Source organism: Lethenteron reissneri, chromosome 39 (genome assembly GCF_015708825.2).
Source record: "Lethenteron reissneri isolate LAM-NWPU_2019-01 chromosome 39, ASM1570882v1, whole genome shotgun sequence".
Taxonomy (NCBI): domain Eukaryota; kingdom Metazoa; phylum Chordata; class Hyperoartia; order Petromyzontiformes; family Petromyzontidae; genus Lethenteron; species Lethenteron reissneri.
The window spans coordinates 8,194,317-8,221,300 of record NC_083817.1 but is presented as its reverse complement, the minus strand read 5'-3'; the positions used below and the strand labels follow the sequence as shown (position 1 = coordinate 8,221,300).

At 49.1% G+C, this 26,984-nt stretch overlaps 1 protein-coding gene across 6 annotated transcripts in view; it reads right to left on the bottom strand.

Moving 5' to 3' along the window:
* LOC133351928 (nuclear factor 1 A-type-like) overlaps nt 1–26,984 on the bottom strand; it is a 399,089-nt gene that overhangs the window by 170,627 nt on the left and 201,478 nt on the right. For 4 of the 6 annotated variants that reach the window (XM_061567537.1, XM_061567542.1, XM_061567543.1 and 1 more), the window contains one exon: nt 12,288–12,819. In XM_061567537.1, coding sequence (XP_061423521.1) covers nt 12,288–12,819 — 532 coding nt within the window. Of the gene's footprint in view, nt 1–12,287; nt 12,820–18,333; nt 19,010–26,984 lie in introns of those variants that run through there. The other 2 variants (XM_061567538.1, XM_061567541.1) reach the window with 1 other exon arrangement.

The following is a 26,984-nucleotide window of genomic DNA, read 5'->3' as shown; positions in this document are numbered from 1 at the left end:
GTGTGTATATACGAGGTTGCATTTTTTTAAACTGGTGGTGCATCGACCAGTCATCTCAGTCAACCCATGGCACCTGGGTCTGTCCGGTGACCTCCTGCCACTTAGCTTGGCACAATCGCCGTGGTGACGTCACCACCACTTTGTGGCGAATGGTGATTGTTGTTGTATAGTGGTAGTAGCTGCTAGTTTTCTACTGGCTTTAGTCGCATCACACTCTTCCAAAAGGCACCAGAGGCATTCATTACAAAAGTATTATTTGTATTTATCACCACTTCTCAAAAAGTTTAACAAACGCAAAAGCAAACAAAACAAGTAAAATGAGCCGGCTCAATGTAGCGAAGCCAATATGTTGATTTAAATTGTTTTCTTCTTCATTTCAGGACTATTTAAAACTCCAAATGCCAAATATCATACAGGCTTAGCTTTTTAAAAAAATAAGAGAGCTGAACAAATGATTGCTGCCAATTTCTTTGGAGGCTGTGGGTGGGCCAAAAGTCGGTAATTTTGGTTTTCCCCTCATTTAAATCTGATGTCATGTTTGGATTCATCACCGTTCAAAACCTCCAGACGCAAACATTCCTCGGCTTAGGTTCAAAAACGAAAATGTTCAACGATTCTCGAGTGCAATTGTGGGTGAGCCCTCAAATAAATGTGTTTTTTTTTTACTTTTCATATTTTTATCATTATAAGCAGGGGCCCTACGATATTTGTGGAAAAAAAGAGTAACTCCCGAGCTCTTCCAGACCATCATTACAATTTTAATCACTCGCCATGTGTGTGCGTGTCTTTGGAATACATACTGCAGATTTCCTCCACATTTTAAACATTTAAATTAAAAAAAATCCAAAAATCAGGCCAAGATATGAACATTTCCGACTCTCCGAATGTTGTTCTTTTTCGGAGTGGTCCAAACATTGGATATGACATCACTAATGCGACTCCGCTTCTTTCCTGCCAAAGCCGAGGCCGTGTTCCGCTGGGCGAAATCGCTATCGTGAGCACGAAGGCACATTACACGTTAGTACATTACTGAAGTTATCTGAAAATCGGAAAAATATAGACGTGAAAGTGTTCCTAAAAATTCTGAAATGTTCGAAGCCACAACTAAATCTAGGATACCGTAAAATGTGCGTACGTTTATGAGAAACACTTTAAGCCTGTGGTGGATGGGGGGGGGGGGACTTAAACTGTGACATTTCATGGGCATTTCCTAGAAATATCTAGGCAGCGTGGCATCAGATGACTATATGACGGCTGACAATGGCACGGTAGGCATCTCATCCAGCAGTGGATAAACAACGGCTCATGGGCTCCGATTGATCAAGTCACGTAACATATAAACCATCGGAACCACCCACCGCGACCGCCCAATGAGAACTTCCCACAGAGGTGAACCAGCGGCCTTAGAGAATGGCAATTGTGCATATTTCACTTTCTTATGTAACGCCAGGGACTATTGCACAACGCACGCGGCTCTGGCCAATAGAAGCTGCTCTCTCCGCAAGGCGCACCATTGTTAACACACGCCGCCGTAGGGTCTATTTCATGAGCGCTCCCCATAAATGTAAAAGGTAAGAGAGGGGGCACAAGAACGCTTACACATGTCAAGTTGAAACGTGGCCAAAGACGTTTTTGAAATAATGGTTATACAAACAGGAGGAGCGTATACCGTATTGTCTGGATTACTGCGCACCTCTTCCCTGTTGGGTGTGCGTCCACAAGTTTGTGGAAATGTTTATTACTTTTCAGTGCATCTTATTATCTGGAAAATATGGTAATTGTCTGCTTTGATACGAAGCCAAATTTAACCGGTAAGATTACACGGGTCTGCAATCTTGTGTGTGTAACACAATTAACAAGTTTTTACTTATCATTGTTACATGACAAAATAATAATGAAAGACACACGAAACAGCGTATGGTGTATACACGTGGAGAGTAGACATTGCTCCTAAGTATGCAATTGTTTGTTATGATATACAATATACAGAATACAAAAAGACAAAGATCCCCCAATCACGTAGCCTTTAACAGACTCTAAGGACAAGTGCAGTTGGTGAGCACCTATTATATAGTTGGAGATCGCATGTTCTCTCTGTAGTCATGTGGAATTGAAATGTGTGTGTATTTCCACACGATGAGCCCACTTTGTTGCGCTATCATTTGTGATCGCGAGGTCGCTTCTAAAAAACAGCCTCCTAGCTCAGTAGGGCCTTACCTAGTAAAATAAAATAAAAGTTAGTTGGTTAAGAAGACAAAGATATTCTGTGTAGCCTGATACGCACGTTAATAGACGCCATGAACACACTCCCGCAATGCATCAGCACGTGTTGGTGGAGTGGTGGAGTCGTGGTGAACGCACTGCACGACCACCCTGGTGACTGGCACAAGTTTCCTCGCCGTAAAAAGTTCCTGCAAAACTGCATTGTGGTCCTCTTATCTAAAGTCACCGTAAGATGAAGTTGAGTAATTGTGACCGACTTGGTTGTTTTGTATAACGCACAAAGTCTGGCAGCTATTGTTTTGTTACTTCTCTGCCAAGATGTTGTCTCCGGGCCTGCATCCATTCCTCAGTTAGGGTGGATTTTCTCATCTTTCACAGACTTGAATGTAAAGCCAAAGATCCCCCATATAGCCTTGATAGACCTTTGGGCAAAGTGCTGTCAGCGAGCACCTATGAAGGCCGGCGTGGCACACGAAGGGGGTGGGTGGCCAGCACCACCCCGGCCACCTTTGTCTCCCCAGTGGCGATGTCAACACACCACACCAGGTACTCATTTGAGGCTGAGTCGACCTAGGGGAGGCCCATGACCAGTTCAGATAATCGTCACTGGTGTTGGCCGTGAACGGGAATCGAACTCGGGACGCCGGGTTCGTAGCGCGGCGCGCTAACCGCTACGCTACCGCTCCCCACCGAGTCGAAACGCACACGCACGCACGCACCGGTAAAGCACCTCTTTGGCAAAGTATAGGGCAAAGTAAATGAGTGCCAGTGAAACAACAGGAAATTTGCATACAGCACATACACCTTTAGTCACCAGTCGGTTGGCAAAGAGCTGCTGTGACGGCTATTTACCCTGGCGGTGAATTAGTCCAAACAGAGTTCAAGATCACGATGTCATTACCGCCAATTCTGTCGTCTCGAACGCCGCCGCACCCTGCCGTCGCTTCCTTCCTCGTGCTAGGTTGCAAAAGGTCGACACCCAACCTCTCGAGGCAGCACGGCAAAGCCCGCGTGCGAGAAGGACGACGACGACGACCCCGAAGAAAGGAAGGGGCGCTCGGCGGCACGTGAGCGCCGTTACGGAAATTTCTCCGCGGAGCGGAGCGTGGCGCTGGCATGGGCCCTGGTGCAAGGAACGAAACTGAGGGGGGGGGGGGTTGTCCAAGTTTCCACCTCTTCGTAGCCAACTGCCCGGGGGGGGAAGTGGGGCCCTTCCGGCCCCGTGGGCAATTGCACTGCCTGCATACTCGATTAGCTATGCCACGGCGCTGGAGGAACGGTCCTCCCTCGCGCGTCTGATGTCAGTGGCAGAGGCTGGCAGCTAATGGGAGCTCGTCCTGCCAGCCAAGGTTGCCGCTTCGGAAAAACTCCCGAGAGGAGGCGGACTGGGCGTCTCAGGAGGGTTCATAATGGCCGGGATCAGAGCATGAAACCACTTCTTCTTCTTGTAAAGCAATGCAAAAGTCCACGTCCAGAACTGATAGTCAAAGCACAGCCTCGGGAAAAGATTAGCGGCCGTCTTCAATGCCTCCGCTGACTTTCCAAGGTTCACAATGGACTGAATCGTGAATGGTGGACCCGGGTTCAAATCCAGGCTTCAGCCACCGGTGCCTAAACTGAGTTGTCGAGTAGCAGCGAGTCGACGGTCTCGGCCTGGCCACCCGATGACTACACAAAACACATTCCTGCGGAGGGAGCTGGTAGGAACGTTGGGTTGCTCGGTCAATGGCCAGGGTCAACGGCGGCGTGGTGTATTCCGCAAATATGCCCGACTGTGAGGGCGGGCACAAGCCGGCGTGAGTAGGTTAAACGTTGAGTTTTATAAGGGCACCACGGGGTGACCAGCCCCTCCCACCCAGCCCCACCTCCCACCCAGCCCCCCACCCAGCCCCTCCCACCCAGCCCAACCCCTCCCATCCCCCACCCAGCCCCTCCCCACTCAGCCCCTCCCCACCCTCCCCTCTCCACACAGCCCCACCCCTCCCATTTTTGGATGCACGACGGACGGACAGACGGACACAATAATCCCCTGTGGGCTGGTGGAACCAGGTGGTTCCTACCAGTAAAAAAAATCTACGGGGTTGAATCTGCATTGTCCCACTCAAATTTTGGGTGGATCGACTCGAGCGACTGACGTACGGCGAACAACCTTCTGCGGCGGAAAGCCGAAGGCGTGCCGCCTAGTGTGGGCAAAGAGGGCGCCACCCCGAAGCAACTTCCATTGCGGACCCCTCTCTCGTGCCCTCACCATGGTGCCACTCGAACCAGCGCAGAGATGACGTTACACTGCTCGCTCGCTCGATCGCCCGCTAGCCCGCCCGCCTGCTTACCCACTCCTTACCCGCTCGCTTACCCACTCCTTACCCGCTCGCTCACCCGCCCGCTCGCCCGCTCACCCAACCGCTCGCTCACCCGCCCGCTCGCTCGCTCACCCGCTCACCCACCCGCTCCCCGACTCGCCCGCTCACCCGCGGGGAGCCACGAATGGGAATGTCTCCGTTTCTCGACAACGGGACGCCAATAGCACGATCGGAATGTAATTGGGAGAGGATTTTTTTTTTTGCAAAGTAAATGCAATGCACCGCCCAAGAAAGACGTTGGCACGATATACGGCACAGTGCATTACACGGAGATTTTGATGAAATCACGTGCAAAGTATTGCGGCGGCAGCGGGAGCGCTGCGGTTAGCGCGGTGCGTGATGAAGCCCGAGACCTTGAGTTTGATTCCTGGCGGCGTGTATAGCAGCCGTGGTGAGTGACATCTGAAATTATCTTGTTGGGCACGCCCCTTTCGCCAAAAAACCCACACCGTCCCACCTAGTGAAGCATGGTCAAATGAACTCCCACGGGTGACGCCGCGTGACGCGCAGAGGCGTTCATCCAGCAGTGGATTGACAAGGGAGATGTACAAAATTTAATATTTTGTATATATATACATAGCGCCATACGCGCTTGTGCTGGAAGTCACGCGCAGTGGTGCAAATTCTACACTCGTTTGGTGGGGACCAGTTTATCCATAGGAACAAAAAAAACACCCTTGATATACGAGTAGGTATTTAATATAAGGCACATGTAAAACTAATGTAACCCACGTGCAGGGCTTGCACAGACTCGCACTTTGCAGTAGAATATTTTTTGCAAAATACACGACTTAAATAAAGTATTTTTGCACAATTGCGTCATCATTATATGAAAATAACGCATTGTAATTTACAGCGCTCTGTAAATATATTTCTGTATGAAAGCCTCTCTGTTCCGGTTATATGGGGGGGGGGGGGGAGGCGTTCGTTTGACCATACTTCACCACGCTGGTCAGTGTGGGTGGATGAAGCAGGCAGTCAAGCGCTGTTATAGCCGTGGCTGGGAATCAACGCAACTCACTTCAAGTTACGATATTCAAAGTCTAAAAATGAGACTCGTGCAAAATCTAAATGTTTCACTGCACGTTACGCTGCCCACATACGTATGTGCGTATAAAACTAAAACGAGCGTTCTTGTAATTGCTAAATGGGCGGTGGGGTGTATAGAGTCAAAACCTAGTCCTCCGTTGCTGCATCAAAATTAACTCCACTGGGCAACACCGCACTTGCAGTTTCACCAAACAATAACTCACTGCCAGTTGAACAATGTCAAAATACTTGTGGATGGAATTTGTAAAACATCAGTGTAGGACAACAGAGCTTGGGCAATCTCTTGGCCCTGGTTCTGGCCACCCTCACCGCTTGCCCGTGGTTTCCGGAGCCCTCCGTGCGAAAAACGGCGCGCGTTGCAAAGTCTACGGCGTTGTCGAGATGCAATCTGCGTGAACGACGACGCTCTAGAAAAAAAATAAACATTTATATTCGTAGCTCTTATTTGCCCGATCCTTTTAGAACTCCTTTAAGTTTTCACTTCAATTACATTTCCTCAATCGGGGACAATTTTATTTTTGTTGCACGCGCGAATGCATCGTCCATCGCTGGCGTGGCCACCGGGGCCGGGCGGGAGGAGGAGAAGGATTATCCCGGCCCTGTGCATTCCCTCGCGAAGGGCCGTGGGTGCGTGTGGCTCGTGGCTTGGAGAGCCTCTCGCCGGCTTGCCCAACGGGGAGGGGGGGGGGAGAAAACAAGGCTTCGCCGACCCTTGCACGTTGGCACACCAACAAGCGGCGCGGCTCGCGGACGCGCGATCTCGTCGTCGCGAAGCTTCGTCGGAAGCCGCCGGGAGCTCCGCTACGACGGTAGAACGACGCCCGACGGTCGTGCGGCGCTAGAGGACCCCGAGCTTCCTGACCCGCGCGCATGCGGACCGCCGCCGCCGCCGCCATCGCCCGTCAACAAAATATCGCAGAGCGCCGCGCAGAAATAACATTGTTTCTCAAGTAAAACTACTCTGAAAGCGCTGTCAAATGTTAATCAAAAAGCCGTAACAGTCATTAACTCGCTCGCTGTTGACCGACCTAGCCAGTTGTGTGAGAGGACGGGGCGTCTGTGGACTCCAGGATGGGAACCGCAGCTTTAGATTCTGTGCTCATCCCGAGGGAAAGGCAGGAGAGGAACCGGGAATCCCGACGTGCGATCGCTCCGGAAACGTTGACTCGGCGTCGCGGCCGATCGCGAGCGGCAGCCAATAGAAATGTCGCCAGAAATCGTGTCGTTCCAAGTGGCGACCTTGGACCCAGCCGTCGGCATAGACCTGGGGGTTCCGATATCGCGCGACAGCGATCGGGCTACCAGCGAGAAGGCGGAAATTCCAAAGCGTGGTTAGAGGGCAATGCGCAACTTAGCCCATCGTCACGATCGTCGTCCTCCAAGAAAACGCAACGGGTACCGCTCTGAAGGAAGCCAGCAATGGTTTGCGGTGTGTTTAAGCGAGCTCCCGTCCAAGGATTTGTGGAATTTCCACCACTGGCATGCAGCAGCGAGTGCAGACGAACGCCGCTTTGAGTTGATGGGTTTTGCTGTATTTTATAGAAACACTGGTCTCCCTGCACATATATATATGGATATGAAAACTGGTCTCCTCGTGAGCTCCATTTCATTTGTTCCCCACCCTCTTGTCAATCCACTGCTGGATGAAGTCACCGCACGGCCGAGTGTGCCTTTATCCAACCAGCGAGCTCTTACCTGCTCACGAATAAAGGTCATCTGTCCATCAGAGCGCGGAGACACTGAGAGCATTGATTTTGAGCGCCGAGACAAAGAACCTTTTTTATGCGGTGCGAGCGTCCGTTTGCGGCGGGTATGGGCGGCGGGGGAGGGCGGCGTGTGTGGGGTACGCCGTGATTGCGGTGCCAACTCGCATCACGAACGGTGGCCTGGTGCACGCCCGGAGAAAGGTGGCATGATGTGGGGACGGGGGGGGGGTGGGGGTTTATTGCTTTGCTTTTGTTTTAGCCGGCGGAATTTTACCGCAGCCGACTTGAAGATGCGGCTTTTGGCGGAGAAGAGCCGGCGCGCCAGCCAGCACCGTGGCTTCGCGTGCCGAAGAACCTCCACGGCGGGGAGGGGTTCACATCATCGTCGTCACTATCGACATCATCGTCATCATCATAGTCATCGTTAGCCCCCCTCTATTTAAGACCGAGGATTTCTCCACAACTCTGGCTGTCGCCTGATGAGGCTGGTTGCAATTACTGGCAAAACGTCGTGCTCGAATCGTAAATGTTGTGGGTTTACTCTCAAATACACCGGGTGTGCTGAACAAGTAACGAATCGGCATGTTTGTTTACAAACCTTACAAATTGGCTGTGTCGGGTGGTGGCGGGTTTACCAACACATTTATATTTACGCTATCTAACCCAAAGAAATAAATACCTCTATGACGGGTCATCATCAGCCGTGGTCCATCCGCTGCTGGACAAAGGGCCTCCCCCTAAGCCGCCGTCACCGTCTCTCATGGTCATGCGGCGCGGCACGGCGATCCGTCTGGCTCCTAGGCTCGAGCCGCGTTGAGTTGCACCCAACGGAATGACGCCAAAGGAGGGGGTCGCCACCCCCCTCCTTTGGTTGCCGCTCCACCGTCGGTCTGCCCAATCCCACTTCACTTTTCTGAAACGGTGGCGTGCAACGTTTAACGAGGAAACGATCCTCGGTTTAACAACATCGGCTATCTGGGTGAAAGTGGTGTCGGGGAGCGACCATTAAGGCAGGCACGGGGCACACCGGGGGTGCTGCTGCTGCTGCCAGGTCATCATTGTTGTTGTTCGCATGACGCAGCAGGTACTCAGTTAAGGCTGAGTCGACCTAGGGGGAGGCGACGTCCAGGTCTGGTGGCAATACTTGGCCAGGAATTGCAAGCGGGTCGCTAGGATGGTGGCGCGAAGTGATGCACGTGTCGTAGTTCTCCGCACGCTCGCACGCACGCACGCACGCACTCTAACGGACTTGAACAGACAAGCACAGATATGCAGATGAATAGATTAAATGTATTTACATATATACAGTATATAGATATATATATACCCTCAGCGAACACTAAGAAGCAGGTTATCGTCGTTGCAAGGCCTACTTTTAAATGTAACGGACGATTCAAAATTTTGACATACTACGAAAATCACGAGAAATGAAAATCAACCGTATATCATGTTGCGTATTGTAAATGTACACAATTGTGTAAAAAAAAAAAAGCATCCAAAATTAGGGAGATTCCCCATTTATCCTCATAGCCCATAGTGGTGTACTTGTTAGGCACAGACGGATATGCGTATACTGCACGTACAAAGACGCACACACACACACACAATCATACGCATACATGTGTACAAGTAAATACGTAAATAAGTACATAATTAAATAGCATGTCGATACTAGCAACCTGCCAGTACTTAAGACGTTACCGTCCGTACATCCCTCCCTCTGGACGTGATAGTCCTCTAGACGTTACCATTATATGACATAGGATAGCAGTAAGAGAGAAGAAATAGATAACACGCAGCCAGCCAGCAAAACTTTTTTAAATCATATCGTATGATATATATACACACACACTTGCATCACCGCTGCAAGCGGCGATCACGTCGAGAGCGATCGCTGCCAGCGGCGAGTGGCGCGTTGATCGCCGTTGCGAACGATCGCTACTTGCGATGCGACGAGGAGCGACGGATACTCGCATCGCCGCTCGCCGCTGGCCGCGATCGAACGCGAGCGTACACGCGATCCACGCGTCACGCGCGGCAATGAGCAAAAGCCTGCCGAGGCTTCGCGGCGCTCGAAGACAACTGCTGTGCCAACAACGGAGCGGGTTTGCCCCGGAGTGCTCGGGGCGTCTGCGCTCGGCAGTGTCGTCGTTTGTGCATCTGTCGTGGCCCGGGCCGCGCGGTGCAAAAAAGTTACATTTCAGTTTGTGTTTTATTCGTTGTTCCCGGGCACGAGGGTGGTTGCACAGTGAGCGTTAGATACCCCCACTGGATCCACGTGTATCCGCATAGCACGTACGTGCACAGCCGCGATCGCGCGCGTGCTCGCACGCACGCACGCTCACAATGGCACTGTATCAGCGACGCTCGCCTATTGACGCAGAGAAGCAACTGGAAAAGTGGGTCGATGCCTCTTCCATTTTGATGGAAAATATAAGGAACGTATTGTACACTGATTTTGGGCAATATTTCAGTGATCCTGATCTATTGGTAGAATCGGTAGCTGCTTTATTAATACTTCATCAATTGAGAGTATGGACTGTTCTGTTGACAGAGAATCAATATAAAATGAGTATCAATAATAATAAATAAAGACTATATTATGGGTGATGCTGCTGCTTCTGCATTGGCAGTGCACAACAACAACATTCACATTTGTCACTAACACTGTGGCTTTAAAAGGTAAAATAAATAAATAGCATGCGCCATGAAGAAGGGTCACTGCCTGAAACGTTGGCTATTGAATTTTTTTTTAAGCCGCAACGTTCTTGACAAAGGAGTTATTGTCTGTTATCAAGAACGTTGCCAAATGACATAGAATGAACACGTATCGATCAAGATTGTCATGATTATTCACAGGGAATTGATGTGAATCGTGGATCAATAATGCTGCTGCATTGATGGAGAAACGACTGGCAATGTGAACCACTGATGCCGGCCCAATGACGATGAATAGAAAATATGGACAATGATTTTTCATCCGTTTCGATGAAGAATTCAATGCAAAACTTAAAATGGGGTATTATTGGTCTATCAATGAACAATCTACAGCGTGTCATACATTGATCCAACCATGCTACTCAATTGATGAAACAATTGTAAAAAAACATTCATCAATGATGCCAGTGTGTAGATATTTTTTTTCCCAAGGGGGAAAAGTATCAATGGTGCTGATCTAGTTAGCAAACGGAGCATCAATGGAAGATATGTATTATAATTTTCAATGCCGTTGCGTTGCTAAAGGAAAGCGTGTAGTGATGTGGATGGACAATCACAAAGAGGCCACGTGGTTTCGCTGCTCACCAGATAATGGCTAAGCACTCATCTCCTGCGTACAATGCTAACCAATGGCGGAAATTCCACGTTCCCATGGCAGCGGCGAGTAAATGCATAGGTCACAAAGGCGGTAATCATTTTATCAACCCCCACTCCAGATGGGATGATGGGCCAAGTTGACACCCACCCCCCCCACCTCGCGTCCCAGGATTCGAATTTGCGATCGGAGGTGGCGAGATGCGTCCGTCCGACCGCACGGCTGACGCTGGCCTTGTGCGTACACATGCGTAAAGTTGGGGTCATAAGGGGGAACTTTTTTTGTTTCGCCGAAGACGGCGAGATAAAAGCTCACCGATGTTTTTGAGATTAAATTTTGACGCCAACAATAAAATGTGTCCTAATTCGTGAGGTTTTCCTTTTTTCAAGTAGATTTTCTTAACGAAATGGATTCATGTTACTTACTGTATGTGATTATATAATCAGAAATACAATACACGTGTGTGTGTGTGTGTGTAAACCTCGTGTGTTCTTTGTATAAAAATTACTGTATATTGCAAACAGATATGAAATGAATTTTGTTTAAAATAAAATAATACATGAATGGAATGAACACGGAAAGTATATTGATTCGTAAAAAATACAACCGTAAAAAAATTGCATTTTTAAATCAACAACAACGATAACAGGAAAAGAAGAAATAAAATAATACAATAATTGCACCAACGAGAACACTTTCCTTATTCAACCAAAACAGCAGCAGCAGCAGCAATGAATGTCGACTACAACAATGAATGTCAGCGTAAAACAGAAGCTGTGGAGACCCCGAGATTCATCCGCCCACTCATCCACCCACCACGCCCATCCACCAGCAAACCCGCCCATTTGCACACCTATCCACCAACACGTACTTACCTACCTGCCACGCCCATCTTCCAGCGAACCCGCCGATTCACACACGACCCACTCGCTCATCCACTCACTCATTTCCCTACTCATCCATCTGCCTCATCCATCCACTCATCCACCTGCGTCATCCATCCACTCATCCACCTGCCTCATCCATCTACTCGTTCACCCATTTGCCAGCTATCCACCAGCTAATCCACACAGCCACTGACCATACCTATTCACCAGCCCGTGTGCCCACCTATCATACATCTGCATACCTATCCACCCGACCCATCCACCAGCCAATGCGCCCATCTGCCCATGCGTGCACCCATCTGCCTCTGTAAACCCTCCCACCCATGCATCCGTCCAATACCCCGCACACCCAACCACCATCCTGCCCATCCACCCACCCATCCGTCCACGCACCTGCCCATCCGCCATCAAATCAGCCAGCTATTCAACCCATCTATCTGCCCGCCTATACACCATCTCACCCATATAACTGCCAAGCTCCCACTAATCCGCTCACCAACCCACCCACCCACCAGTCCACTAACTCACCCACCCTTCCACGTGCCTGCCTGTGAACACACCCCCACAATGCACGCACCGGCCAATGGACCCATGCGCTCACCCACTCATCCACCATTCAATCCGCTCACTCACTCACCCAACCACTCACCCACCCACCCACCTCTCGCCCAACCGCTCACCCGCCCACCCACTCCCACACCCACACACCCGCCCACCCACACACGCGCCCGTCCGCCCGCCCACCCACCTTGCGAGTGCACGAAGTAGGCCAGGTAGAGGTCGAGCTCTTTGACGGAGACGCCGATGTGGTGCGGCTGCACGCAGAGGCCCGGGTTGGCGCACTGCGGCGACTTCACCAGCCGCTCGCCGTCCGTGCTCTCCAGGGGCACACCCTTGAAGAGGATGACCATGACCAGGTCGAGGCGCCACACCTTGTCGGCCTGGCGCAGGCAGTCGATGCGCCGCATCTTGCCCTTCTGGTCGGGGTTGGAGAGCACGCAGCAGGGCGGCTTCTTGCCGGTCACCGTGAGCACGAAGTCCTCGCGGAACTCGGGCCGGATGTCCTTGCGCAGCTTGGCGAGCAGCCGCGAGGCCCACTTCTGCTTCACCTCGCTCTTCTCGCCCAGCAGCTCGTCCTTGACGGCGCGCTCCTCGTCCTTGGACATGCGCTTCTCGTGCTTCTTGAAGTACTTGCGCTTGCGCGCCTGCAGGTTGAACCACGTGTAGGCGAAGGCGCGCACGTGCGGCAGCAGCGCCTCGATGAACGGGTGGAACTCATCCTGCGGGGGCGCCCGGGTGGGGAGGGGTGGTGGCGGTGGTGGAGGTGGTGGAGGTGGTGAAGGTGGTGATGGTGGTGGTGGTGGTGGTAATGGTAGTTGAGTGTTGGCACGGGTGATATTGGTGGAGATGGTGGCGGTGATGATGATGGTGGAGGTGGTGGTGTTGGTGACGGGTGGTGTCACAATTTGTGAGTGTGGGCATTCGTGTGGCACGGATTGTCGTGAGATTGTCATAGGTTCAGGTTATACGTGTGTGCGTGCGTGGGTTTGTGAGTATGCGTGGCGTGGGTTGCGAGTTTGTGCGTTTGGTTAGGAGCCCGGTGGTGTGTGTTGTTTGTTTGTGGAGCGCAAGCGTGTGTTTATCGTTATTGCACAGTTTGTCGCAATGGGTGATGATCATTGGTGTGGGAGATGTGATTGTGGCGAACGGGAGGAAAGAAACGAGGCGGGAAAACAAACAAACAAACAAACAAGGAGAATGCCGTCAACGTTACATTTGCACCGACGACGAGCAACTTTTTTTTGTATCATTGTTCAACCCAATTTCTCTCGGCTTCAATCACACATTATTACATCCGCTCACACAAAGACAAAGAACCCCCTCATGTCGTCTTAACAGACTTTCGGGGCGAGTGCTGTTAGCGAGCGCCTATACAGAATGCCAGCACAGCGCACGAAGGGGTAGGGTGGCCAACAACACGGACACAGACATGCACGCAGATATTTGTTTCTCTCCATTATCATCATCATCTTGTATAAAACAAAACATAAAATTGTATGTTCAGAATTAAATGGTTAGTTTGGCTGGAAGTAAAAAAAAACCCACAAAATGAGCGCACTATTATCGCTCCTTCAATCTCAAACCAAGTGGTTCGTCCAACACGGCGATGGTAAAATCGAAATTAGTAACGACGCACAGGGATAACGGACACAATAAGTCTGCTTTCTGAAACAAGGATGTCAAAAATAATTCTCTATGAACCTCAGATGGCAAGAAAAATGAGATAGGCATCAGTAAATGTGGTGCAACCTTGTTTAACATGGGCAAGGCGACAATAAAGTTGATTCGAAATTGTCAAATATACATATATGCTGCATCGCTAGACCGTGGGGATGGCGACGGCTTGGTAAGGCCTTCATCCAGCAGTGGATGGATCACAACCGACGTTAATACAACAAATAATTTGTATTTTTTTTTTATTTACGGGACAAATGCCACACACGTTTTGTCGCGTTCAAATCCTTAAGGTTTTTTTTTTCGTCATTTTTTTGGCCATTTTTTTTAGATACGTGTGTGTTAAAAAAAAAACCCCAGACAAAAACGCTAATAAAAGAGAGGCTTGAATTTTTGGCAGTGCAGAGCAGTAGACGGAGAGATTTGGCATTAACCCATCAACCCGTAAAACTGGAGCCACACTCTGTAGGATAAGAACAAATACGTTAACTCATTTGCTCGCGTATTGCGCAAACACAAACACAACGCACAGGCCCATCGAGACGCGTGCACGTTGTCCATACCGCCACGTCGCTCTGCTGCCATTTCTCGAAACACTTATTTCGTTTCTGTTCAAACGCGGACCGAACGTCGAGCGGAGCTACGATGCCAAAACACAATTGGCAAGTGTCTCTGCCGCTGTTACTTGTTGACGTTATCCACAAATAGACGGAGAAATAATAACCAGGTTGGTTCACATTTGGTGCCAATTGTTAAAAAAAGAAGAAACACTTCCAATTCAGTTTGTCCGCCATCCCTTCCACTCCCGCTCACTCCGCCTCACTTTGTCTGTCTCATCTCCATGCTAAATGTGACATTTGGCGAAATATTTCGGGCCAATTTAGCGCTTTTTATATCAAACCAACTGCGCTAAAAGGTCCGTGTCGTCAATCGCGATCGCGGAGTTTTCCAAAACCATGGTGCGATGCCGAATAAAAAATGGAAATGTTCAAAGAAGGGAGAAAGCATGGGCAAAAGATGTCGCAAATTTCCAAGAAAAAGAAAGAAATGTTTTAATTCGAAACAAAAAGAATCTTAGCGCATGCGCTTTAGCGATGTCCAGTCTAGCGCATGATTTGTCCAATCAGAGGCGAGCCGCGGTTCACAAGATGGACGCCGTTGTCCATGACGGCCATATTCCACGCGCTGCATTTAAACAACAAAAAGAAAATGGCGTCCACAATTAGCTTTTCCAATATCCTCTATAGAAACATCGCAAAGTTGGGCGCGTTTTTGGCCGCAGTTGGTGTTGCAGTAAATACGTTTACACGTGCAAAATATATAAATATATTTTTTAGCGGCATTCCCTGTCCAGCATCCAGATTTCTAGCAACAACGGCGCCGTGCTTGGTGGCCATTTTGGAATACTAATTATTGGCGATGCAAGTGTAAATAGAATACAAATATTAAAAACTATATCAAATTATTTATTGACACTATACGAAAAAGCAAGGCTTACCATAAAAAAACACATATATACGCTTGCGATCGCAATACGTGCCCCGTACGATCGAACCAGAAAGCTCGCCCGCTTAAAATTTTCCCCAAATTCTTTCGCGAAATGGCCATGCTTGTGCCTCTTGTCGTCGCCGTGAGGGTTTGGCTTGTGAAGGCTCCCTGGCACATGTGCACAAGCGACTTGGCTACGAATACAGGGGGTTAGTTTTAAAATAAAAAAAAATAAAAACGCACAAAAAAGATTCAACGCTCCCTTCGGCGCCTCGCCAAGGGCCCACAAAGAGTATATTTTGAGTGGATTTAGAGTTTTTATCGCCCCCAACTTTGCGCGTCCCGTTCGCGGCTGTGGTAAAAGGCCCATCGCACAGATATCTGCGATCCGTTTCCTCTCCTCTGTACCTACCTAAAGAGAGAGGTTGAGCAAAGGCAAATGCTTACTGTATTGTTACGGAAAATCTTTGCATCAAATATTGCATACCGCACATTTACACACACCCATATATACACGCAAACATATATAAGATACACACAAATGATATATAAATATATATACGCCATACAAATACATTCAACAAAACCACAGCGGTAACCAATAGGCCCCATAAGGAATTGAATGTGGTTGAGCCTTAAAAACTTGGCCACGGCTCCAACATTTGCGATCCGATTCAGGCGCACGTATTGTCCAAAAGAGGCTCCGGATGAGGATATACATCCGTTCCTATTATTTCATATTCTAAGCTGCAGACAAAAAAATATATACATATCAATAATCAATAAATACCGGAAACAACGATCGTCACGTATTATGCACGCGCATATTCTTGTACGCTACGATGCACACGCGAATAGATGCACCTTGGAACACATCTACGGGGGTACGGGGGGTGGCGAGTAACAGCGAAAACTAAGCGACTGTATCTTTTACGGGGGGGGGGGGGGGGGGGTGAAAAAAATTTGTTGGCAAAGACTAAACAGCCGTTTGTCTTATTACTATTGGTTGTTGTTGTTTTTTTCGCGAAGCAGCAGCGGCAGCAGTAACAGCGCCGGTTTTGGAAGTTCGCACTGTTTCGCCATTGCGTCGTCGCATCGCGGTTAGTAGTTGGCCCAATGCATCACGGCGGGAGGGGGGGGGAGTGGTGGGATGCGGGGCCTCCCCACGCATCCGCACACTTTCCTGCGGTAGCCCAGGACGGCGGTTCGCCCCACGCCGGCGTTGGCAGAGCTGGCGGCGCGATCGTGAGATCGGCTCGGAGCCCGCGTCGGCGAGGGGGTTTCACCGTCCTCAGGAGCCATCCTACCGAGTGCGGCTTTTTAACAACAACAACAAAAAAAATGGCAAAGCCAACCCCGAGGAATCGTTCCAGTTATCGGCGGCGGCCAAGGTCGATGGGCTTCGAACGTTGCGCCCGTCGCTTCGCGTACATTTGCGAGTGTGAAAATTTGTGCGCGAGTGTTTGTCGTTTCCATAATTGCGCTGTTTTGTAAAGTTTGTTCGATAAAAGTGATAGTTTTTATATATATACCGAAAAACTAACTTCGATATTCGCGCACATCATTACAATTACATAAGCGTGATTATAGTAATCATAAAAGTAAGATTGTACGTCACTATAATTATTACCGCACGGTAAAATACATACATATGAATTGTACAATATGTACAATTAATTCTCATAATACTTATTATTGTAAATGCAGGTCATCCTGAATTGAGGTTAAATGAATGAGGCGCATGGGCAACGATGCCAGGTTTGGTGGACGCTGGGCTCCAGGATTTTCGCGGAGAGCCACCAGGTATGCACTCTTGCGGGCAGACGTTGGCGATCGCAGGTAATGCGACCGATCCATGCCCAGAGATGCAGCGCCTGGGTAGGCGTTGTCCGCTACCAATGTCTCTCAAGACAGACCCTCGCAGGGGGAGACCGGCAGAGGGCAGTTCGCAAGCTTCCTGTCGACTTTTTGGCAAACATGGCATGCGGTGACAGTACAGAAATGAGCGCCCATTTATTTATATTAAAAAAATATTCAACTTAGCGCGGTCGCCCGTTACGTAATCACATTTTTACAAGATTATTTTCTCTCTCGGTGGAATGTGGAGTTTTTTATTTTAATTTTACGCGCCTGCCAGGTTTATTGCGGAGCGCGAATGGTTGAACCGCGCGTTGTATTTATAAAAATAAGCTTAAAAAATAAAGTGAAATGTAAAATAAAATACGTCGTGCCAGATTTATTTAGAGTTTTTATAATTTAAGAGTGCATTTTTTTATTTTATATATATATAAAAAATAAGTTTGGCTTAACGTTCAAATTGTTGCAATCGCAGAAATTTGTTTTTGGCACATAGGCGCATCGTACAGTAAACTCTCTTTAAAAATCAGCATCTTTGGAAATGCAATTTTCTTTTTTTTATCGCACCATTAAATAGCTTATCATCCGCAATCTTACGTGCATTTACCGCATTTAATTTCTTCAAGTAAATTTTTAAAAATAAAGCGCACAACAAAAAAAATCATTCGGCCGGCACGGAATCGCGAAATCGCTTCCAAAAAATAATGGCCGCCAACGCTTGAAACACCCAGCGCGGGAAACGAGTGGCAAGGCAAAGCGGCATTTGTTTTGGTTTTACACAGAGTCGGCATTCAATAAATAGGCCTAGGAAAGAGAGTGCAGATTTATTGGATTAAGACAGAGCAGTAAAGTCTGTGCCAAGATCAGCAAACCCAAGCAACGGAGTATTACACCGATGCCAGGCGAATTAAATAAATGCGCCGTTAAAACATTTTTTAAATAATAAGAGCGTGGCTTGGACAATCGCTGAAAACCGCAGGTCGCAAATAAAACCCGAGGCCGGCTTTCGCCATTCGTAAAAAAATAAAAAATAAAAATTATACTCGCGAAAATCCGGGAGGCGATCCTGGACCGACAAACTCTCAGCGACCGCAGAAGCCAAAGCCAAGCGCGGCTCCGACACGAGATCGCGCGACGTGGATCGTCGGTGCGCCAGCGAGCGGTGCCCACCCCGGACCGGAAAACACAAACCCCCGCGCTGCCTCTGTACTCACCCCAAAAACTGCCGGCGGGCCCAGGACAATCGACATGGGTGCAAGGTTTGAGCGACCGCCTGCTCTCTTCGAAGGGAAGAGCGGGAAGAAGAAGAGGAGGAAGAAGGAGGAGGAGGTGGCCGATCAGGATGAAGCTCGCTCTTTTTTCTCCCAGCCGCTGTTGGGCGGCCAAAGCCGCTGCCAAAAAAAAAATTGGAAGAAAAAAACCCCGCACGAGCGGTAAGGGCTGCTGCCGCCGCCGCCGCCCGATGCCGAGAGCCTCCTGGCAGAGGAAGCCGCCCGTGCACCAGACGGGACCCTCGCCGAGTGCCCACCGACTTTTTTCGTCGGCCGCGATTTTGTTCACTTTTTTTTTAGGCTCGCACTCTCTCTCGCTCGCTCTCTCGCGCTCTCGCTCACTCGCTCTCTCGCGCTCGTTCGCCCTCTCGCTCGCTCGCTCTCTCACTCAGTGTGTCGTCGCCCTCTTTCTCTCTTACGTACACGGCCACGCCATGGCTGCCAGCCACGAAAAGCTCGGCACCGGAGCCAGAGAGAGAGAGAGGGGAGCGAGAGCGACCGAGAGAGCGAGGCGAACGGACGCGCGCAGACGCACTCGCTCGCGCACACGCGCGCGAGCGGGCACACACGCACACCGGGACACGGACACTCGCGCGCGTACACACTTACGATCACGCGTGTGCGGTCTCAACAAATGCACTTGAGCATGGCTCGATAAAAATTTACTGAGGACGAGGTGGGTGGGGGGGCGGTGGGGGGGGACGGGCTGGCTGGCGGCAGCGGAGTATGGGCTGGAGTTGTTGGGTGCGGAGGAGAGAGGGGGGTACGATTCGTAAGGCCCAACCCCGCCGCTCTGGCTGCCGAGTACGGACAGCACGGGCGGCGTCCGCTCAGCAAGAGAGGAGGCGATGTGGGAGGAGTTTGGAGTTGGAGACCACCGAAGGAAGCTCCAATTAAATTGCAAAAAAATTAATAATTAAAATGCGCAACATAGCGATAAATCCCAGGGAATATCCTCATGTGCGACTTGCTTATTAAATGTGCATCCCGCGCGGTCTCCCCTTTGTTATAAATTAATGAGAGGCTGCACATGCGCGCGCAGACAAGCGCAAAGTGGCTTTTTGGAAAAGTTTATTCAAATTATTTGGAGGGAGCAGCTCGCTCGCTCACCCGCCCGTCCGCCCGCTTGCTCACCCGCCGGTCGGCCGGCCGGCCGGTTGATCGATCGGCCGGTCAGCGTGGCCCAGCCAGCCAGCGAGTTAGGCCAGGGTCCATTCTGCGCTCAGTGTTATCACCAACAGTGTCCAAACGTAGAATCTTTTTTGAGCGGTTGACAGGGCAGCCTTTTGGTGCGACAGCAGATGAGGACGGGCAAAACGGTGGAGAGAGAGACATGGAGAGAAATAGGATGCAGAGGAAGAGCGAGAGAGGGGGGATGGGGGGGGACATGCAGACAGAAGGAGTGTGGGGGGGGAGAGGGGACGGTTGGAATACTTGGCTCCAAAGTCACAAAAGTGGGAGGGTGGGGAAGTTGGGGCCGATTTTGGCAGCTGGAAAGACAGAAAAGCTTAAAGAGGTGGGGACTCTCATGAAGAGAGAAAAAATACGCGTAAATAAATATGGACACGTTTATTATGTAACTGGACGATGGCGAAAGTGAATTTGTGGCATTATGCGCATTTTAGAGAACTGCAAAAAAGGAATTGAAATTGGCCAAGCTCTGTTGCGCAATAGGAGCGAACCGTGCGCATCGCAATCACAAGTCGGGACGGTAATGACGGCGAAAAACGTGAAATGACGAGGGTACTGCCCCAGCGGTCGCTGGCGTTTTGCGTCCGGGGCACGGCCGTCGTAAATTCGCAAACACTCCCAACGAGTTTCAAGGATTTCCAACAAAAAAGAAGAGACACGGCCGTCGACGCGCACACCAAACAACTTGCGCAGCGGAAGACTCGACGCGCGCATCCCCCCGTACGCGCAGACTCGGTAGACAGCGGCCATTCCGCGCCTCCGCATTTGTGTTGCAGACGAAGCTAGCGTCGTCGTGTTTTTAAAATAAATTCGGTTTGACAAACAAACAAACCGTACGAGTGGAAAAAACTAAGGTGCTCCGTGCGCGCGCAAACACAATTTGGATCGTGGGGGAATAATTTTGGAAAGCGACGGGAACCAAAATGATCGATACGTACGTATATCGTATTACGTGCTCGATCGCAAGTCAAGCGATTGTTTGGGTGGCTGTACCGTTGGGTTTTCGACGCAGCGGTCCCGCATTGTGGGCCCTCGGTGCCAGCGGCGGGCGCCGGCGTTCACGTGGCGCTCGGCGACGTGAAATGGCGGAGAACGTGGCGCTTGGGAACAAGACGGCGAAAGTGCGGAGCGGGCGCGAAAATTGGTAACTTTTATTTTTTTTCTCCCACCGAGTGAAAATATGACAAAATCGAAAGTTTCCTCTTTCGAACCCGCCCGTTAATTAGTTTGCACGTTGCCCGTGTTGTGACTTGTGTTTATTACGAAATGAAATTGTCACTCGGGTGGACTTTGTGAAGCAACCGTACAGTGCTGCGATGTTCACCGGCACCGCTTAAATTATCGAAATGTATAAATGTACAGCGGGCAGAATGGGCAGGAATGAGCGCGCGACGGGAATTGCCGATATGGAAGAAGTAGATGAAGAAGCAGTTGCAGCGGACTTCGCTGCTCGACGCAAACGGAAGAGGCGTTTCGCAAATCGTCTTTCAGAGAAGGGTTAACCCTCCTGTACAAATCGGCTGCAGACTTGAGAACATCAAAAAAAGAAAATGTCAAGCCAAAAAAAATATTACTTATATAACTCCTATAATATATATACACACACACACTCATCTCCCTTAGAAATAAATCTGTATGTACATGACATAAATATCATTGGTTTCATATTTTTTGGTACCTCTCCTAACCCCCCCCCCCCCTAGACATTGCGAGCAAATCAGTGTTCTGACAGTGTCTGTCTTTGTACATTGCATCTCGAGTTCTTTCACGTGATATACAATTGGCGTTGTGCTTCGTAATATTTTATCGTAGAATTGCCAAAATTTACCAAATCTTTCATTGTAATAAATTAATTAATAAATCTCCGCCACATTTTTTAACTCCTTAAATTATGGAGTTGAAAACCTCACCGTGGGAGATATCAGAGCAGCGTGCTTTAACAACCGAGGCCGGGATTCGTAATCAATCACAAGATTACCTGTTAGCGAGCACGCGGGCATTCATGTGCACACCATCAGGACTGAGAATAACATGGTCATGACCCAGCCACACACCCAGTGTTGCCTTAAGACATGCCGGCCTTACACTCGTCCAACACAGAGGCCCGGAAAGACTGAAATGAATCAGAAATCTATTTACGTACGAATACAAAAAAAAGTCAAGGTGGGTGGAGGGGGGGGAATCGGTGGCACTGCTCCGTGGACATGGCGCGACCTGAGTTCGATTCCCAGTCACGGCTAACGTCAGTGGCGAACGATACCTAAACCGGTCCTGGTCCGCACCGCACCCCCATCTCCATGTTACGAACGGCCGCACGGACCGGTGCGGTGAAGTGCGGTCAAACGACCCCCCCATGAACGGCAAAAGAATCGAATCATTCCTCATCGTCAGCAGCAGCAGCCGTGATCAATCCACTGCTTGGCGAAGACATCCCCCCAATCCGTCACCATCTCGAATGATCCCACGACGTAACGCTCCACCCAACACCTGCAGCACACGAGCTGAGCTCATCGCTCCATCTCCAAGGCAGGCGTCCTCTCAGACATGTACTATGTCACTCGATTATATATATAGATTTTTATTTTGTTACCAAAAATGCATGCGGCATAGATTTACCAAGCCTTGGTACACGGACCCATATTTGCTTTTCACGCAAGAACTCGATGTTGAGAGGGTGTCACAACCTAGGCAATGCTGCACCACTCGGTGCCAAAGCCCCTTGCAAAAATCATTCATTGGGAGGCTTTTCAAACGAGCAGCAACTAAGTCAATGTTCATTGTACGAGAAAGAAGGCAAAGATCCACCCCCCCCCCCCCCCCCGCATAGCCTCAACAGACTCCTGGGGCAAGTGCTGTTAGTGAGCAGCACCTTTGAAGGCCAACACGGCACACGAGGCGATGGCGTGGCCAGCACCACGCACGACCGCCTTTGTCTCCCCAGTGCTGATGTTAACACACCGCACCAGGTACTCACAGCATGCAAATGGAAGAGACCGAGTCACGTAAAAGAGTAAAAATGTATTATCATGAGTCTATTCCCCGAAGCTTTGCGTTTCCTTGCTGATCACGGAGGAAGCGAATCGGTACATAGATCGCCGCTGTATCGGGACTTAATCGCCACGTCGGGAGTTAGCGCTAACTCACGGATAGCCCGTGCTCAACATTCTGATACTTATCCTGCACACGTGTTAATAACCAACGCGGGGTGCGTTTAATCATAGAACGTTTGAGAAGAAAAAAGGGGAGAGTTATTATTTTTATGACGGGGGAATTTTCCGTCTACGATAAGATGACGGAGACGCGAATAACACCCAACACGGAGGGCGGGCAGCAGACGGACACAGAAAGGGACAGGCAGCTTTGACAATGAGAGAGACAGCGATACAGAGAGATAAAGAGAGGGCCAGACAGACATCAAGAGATAGATACACAATAATGGCGAAGAAAGACAGACATACAGAGGATAAAGAGAAAAACAGACTTTGTAATAAAAAGAATACAAACAGATAGATATGCAGAGACATGGAGACAAATGAAGAGACAGACTGACAGATGGAGACACAGACAGACAGACAGACGAACGGACAGACAGATCCCGAACTCCCTGGACGCATTACATAATGTGAGCCAGAGCAGTGTGACAGGACACGCTAAGGAAAGCTCCGCGAGTAAAACGAACCAGGCATCGCGCAAAAATCCTACTCCAGCAAGTGTTACATTGCTAATTATTTCCACCCAATAGGATATTTATAACGCTATTACAGCATTAGGTGCTCAACGCTTATGATTATCAATAATGTAAATGGACGCTATACTTTGCTGACACAGATCCGCAGGCTATAACCCCCCCAAGCCTCATCATCCGCCGCGAGCACGCAGGCAAATCCGTGGGGGGGTGGCGGGGGGCGCTCTCCGACTTTTGAGAGGGAGACCGTTCTGGCCGTCTCGTCGACAAGCGCTCGTCCATCGTTCGATGTTTCGCGACGAGTTCCAAGTCAATCGGAGGGGGCTACGCAGCACAAAAGCACGCATGTGGGAAAATGTAATGAACATAGCGACCAACATTCCTAATTTCCCGTTTTATTTTTTGACAGACCAAAAAAAAAGATTTGAGATACCCGCCCGTTCCATCGCGTCGCATTGTGCGTTCCCGTACGAAGGCGCAAATACCTCCGGCTTCGACAGACATCTTTCCTATGCGTGCATTAAAACAAAAACATTAAAGTTAAGCCGAAGCAATGGCTACGGAAGACATAGGTAGGGGTTTCTTTCCCCCCTCTAGCTCTCTCCTTCTCTCTCCCCTCTACTCCCCTCCACGGTGGCTCTAAGATTGGTTTTCTTCACCCCCCCACCTCCCACCCAAGGCAAAAAGAAACCTGTGTTTATTATTAAAAAGGGATTACACACACTCCCTGAATGAACTTAATATGCGGCTACACACACACACAAAAAACACGGCAATTCCTGCAAGGCTGCTAAGGCATCCCCTTCTTTCGCCCGCTTGCCGAAAGCAGCGGGGAAACTCAGGCGAGCAGGGCTGCTTCTGCCAGAATAAATTCGCGAAGGAACGCAAAGGCGCAGACCTGCAAAACTGCTTGCTCACACCACTGCTGATGGGAAAAAGGCCTCTGCTGCAGAGGGCTCCGGAGACTAATTATTGTCCCAAGCTTCCGCACTTGCCGGGCGTCTTGGAAGGGGCAGGGAGTTACCGCCGGCACTTTACCACACACCGCGCGACCCGCCGCTCGACGACGAATATACCGTAGGTTGGACGGAGAGATTTGAGAAACTTGCCAATTGTTTTGACTGCCGTGCAGGGAACATTTGAAGCGAACCGAAGCACCGTACCTAGCCAACCGTGCTAATCGGAGGTGCGGGAGAAAGACAACAAACTTAACACAAAAAGCAGTTCTAAAGGAACGAGTTTTCCATCTAGATTTTAAAATGCATTGCTCCAGTGGCTTCCTAATATCAGCAGGTAGAGCGTTCCAGACGGCCGCAGAAGTGCATCTGAAAGCGAGCGATGTAGTGATCGTCTTTGTTCAATGGTGAGCCAAAATCCGCTGCCGCTGCTGCTGCTACGAGGATGACTGGAGTTTGCATGATTGTTTATGCTCCTTGATTAGCTCAGCAAGGTATTGCGCTTGATTTGTAGCAAGCACTTTCCGTGTAATGAGTGCAACTTCTGGACTGCAAGTTCCACTGCACTAACCATTGTATTGTGACAGAGCCGAAAAAATAGTGAAAGTAATAATAGATTTCAAATATCAGATTAAGAGTAGAATAAAAACAATTACTTTGCGGCATCCTGCTATATTAGAATAACAATCGCATGGATAGGGAGAGTCCGTGGGAATTAACCGGTGTGTATGTGTAAAAGACATGATATGGATGTTGGTGTCGGTGCATTTGGAGGTAATTTTTCTTTAACAGCACACCTCTTGCGTTGCCTCCGCTAAGCGATGCTGCTGCTAATTCACATTTGCGGTCACGTTTTTGTTGTTGTCGTCAAAAGCGTGAAAAATCATTCCAGACGAAATTAAGTGGATAAGTCGGTGCGGCGGCAGATTACCAAAATAAGTTAAGTTGTTAATTTGAAATGCCATCGCTATCGCCAGCCATGGTGAATCTGCTGCTGAATGCTCGCCGTACCACCCCAAGACCACGGCTACGTCTGAGATGTACACTCAAGCAAGCAAGCAAACTACCTTTTCCACAATTAATACTTCTTTGTAGAACTGCAGACAATTAAATGCAAATACGTGCGCGCATTTAATCGTAATAAAAAAGGTGAACCTAAAAGAAAATATTCGCGAAGAAGACAATTAAATAGAAACATTCAGTGTTTCATGTCACAAAACAACCTCTGTATTGTCACTGGAAGGACATCACAAACGCGCAATTATTTATTGAAACTACAAACAGAGAGGAGAAACGTCATATTAAAAATGTTCAGGACTGAGCCAGGAAAAACACGTGCACTTTCTTTACCTTGTAATGTTTTCTCTCTCTCTCTCTTACTCTCTCTCTCTCTCAAGGTGCATGGTGCTTGATGAAGCGCCCTGGTATTGGATTAATAATTGGATTTTAATTCCCATTTTAACGAAGCCTTATATGCCGACGACGAACGAGGCTCCAAGCCTCAGGTCGCACCCACGCATCACCGGGCAGAGGCAAGTCAAAGAATAAAAGGCGCTTGTAATGCTAAGGAAAATGTATTTCACTGGACATCACAAATTGTTTTGTAAAACTTAGTGGTGGAATGCTCGCGGAGTGCGGGAGGGGTAAAAAGACAACGCCAGGTAACCTCACGCAGACACGGACGTCTATTTCACATGCGACGTTGTGAAAAAACGGACAGCATTTTACCAGTGTGAAAATAAACGCCGTGCTTGCTCGAGCAAGTGCTTGCTAAAAGTTTGCGATGAACGTTTTGTCGTTCCATGTAAGCTCGCAGTAGTAAAGACGGCATTCTGCTCTGCTAAGCCTCGGTACGGATTGCGGCATGCGGCAAGCGACGTTTCAACAAGGGTTGGCAACGCAAAGATAAGCTTTGCGAAAATTTGTAAAAAGTCGGAGAGCGCTGACAAAGTGCACGGGCGTGAAAACCGACGGTGAAGTGTTTTGGGTTTTTTTTTTTTGCGGAACAAAATTAGACGAGACGTTAATTAAATTATGAATAAGGAGAATTCTCGAAAAATTCTCGGCCACTTTTTGGCAAGTGGGTGATTTGGCGGGCAAATGGATGTGGTTTTAGTGACAAAGTCAGATTAAAAACGACCATTAGTTGAGTTGACTGACTGACGTTGCAAAAAAACTGCATTGCAGATGGAAGAAAAAATACTTTCGCATCAATTAGAAATATATTGAACAAAGACATTCGCTTTTTCTCACATTAAGCGAATATAGCGACTTTTGTTAACACAAAATCAATAAGGCGCCGTATTTTTTATATAACCGCCAAACTAACGTGACGGTGTGTTGGCAGTGGCACCAATAACTAAACCTCAACAGATTCGTCGATCACGCTTCCCCACAGAGGGCAAAATATTACACAACAGGTGACGTTTCGGGTAATGGCCCTTGTTCATGGCAGAGAGACATTGAGGCGAGAGAAATGGCAGAGACATCGCAGAGAGACGCAAAGAAAGACAACAGAGAGACAGAGAAGTTAAAGAGGCTGAGTGAATCATTGGAGACAGGCAGCACTCCACACCACGAGGGTCTAATAGAAATGTGATTCATGTATGTTTAGAGATATCGATATTTAAAATCGATATTTTTTTACGCCGCTAGTAAAAAAAAAAGATGTATTACAATTATACGGAATAAACGTTTACAAAAAGCGTCAAGTGTGAAAATAATCCCACGCAAAACCCCATGAAATTATTTTCGCGAAAACC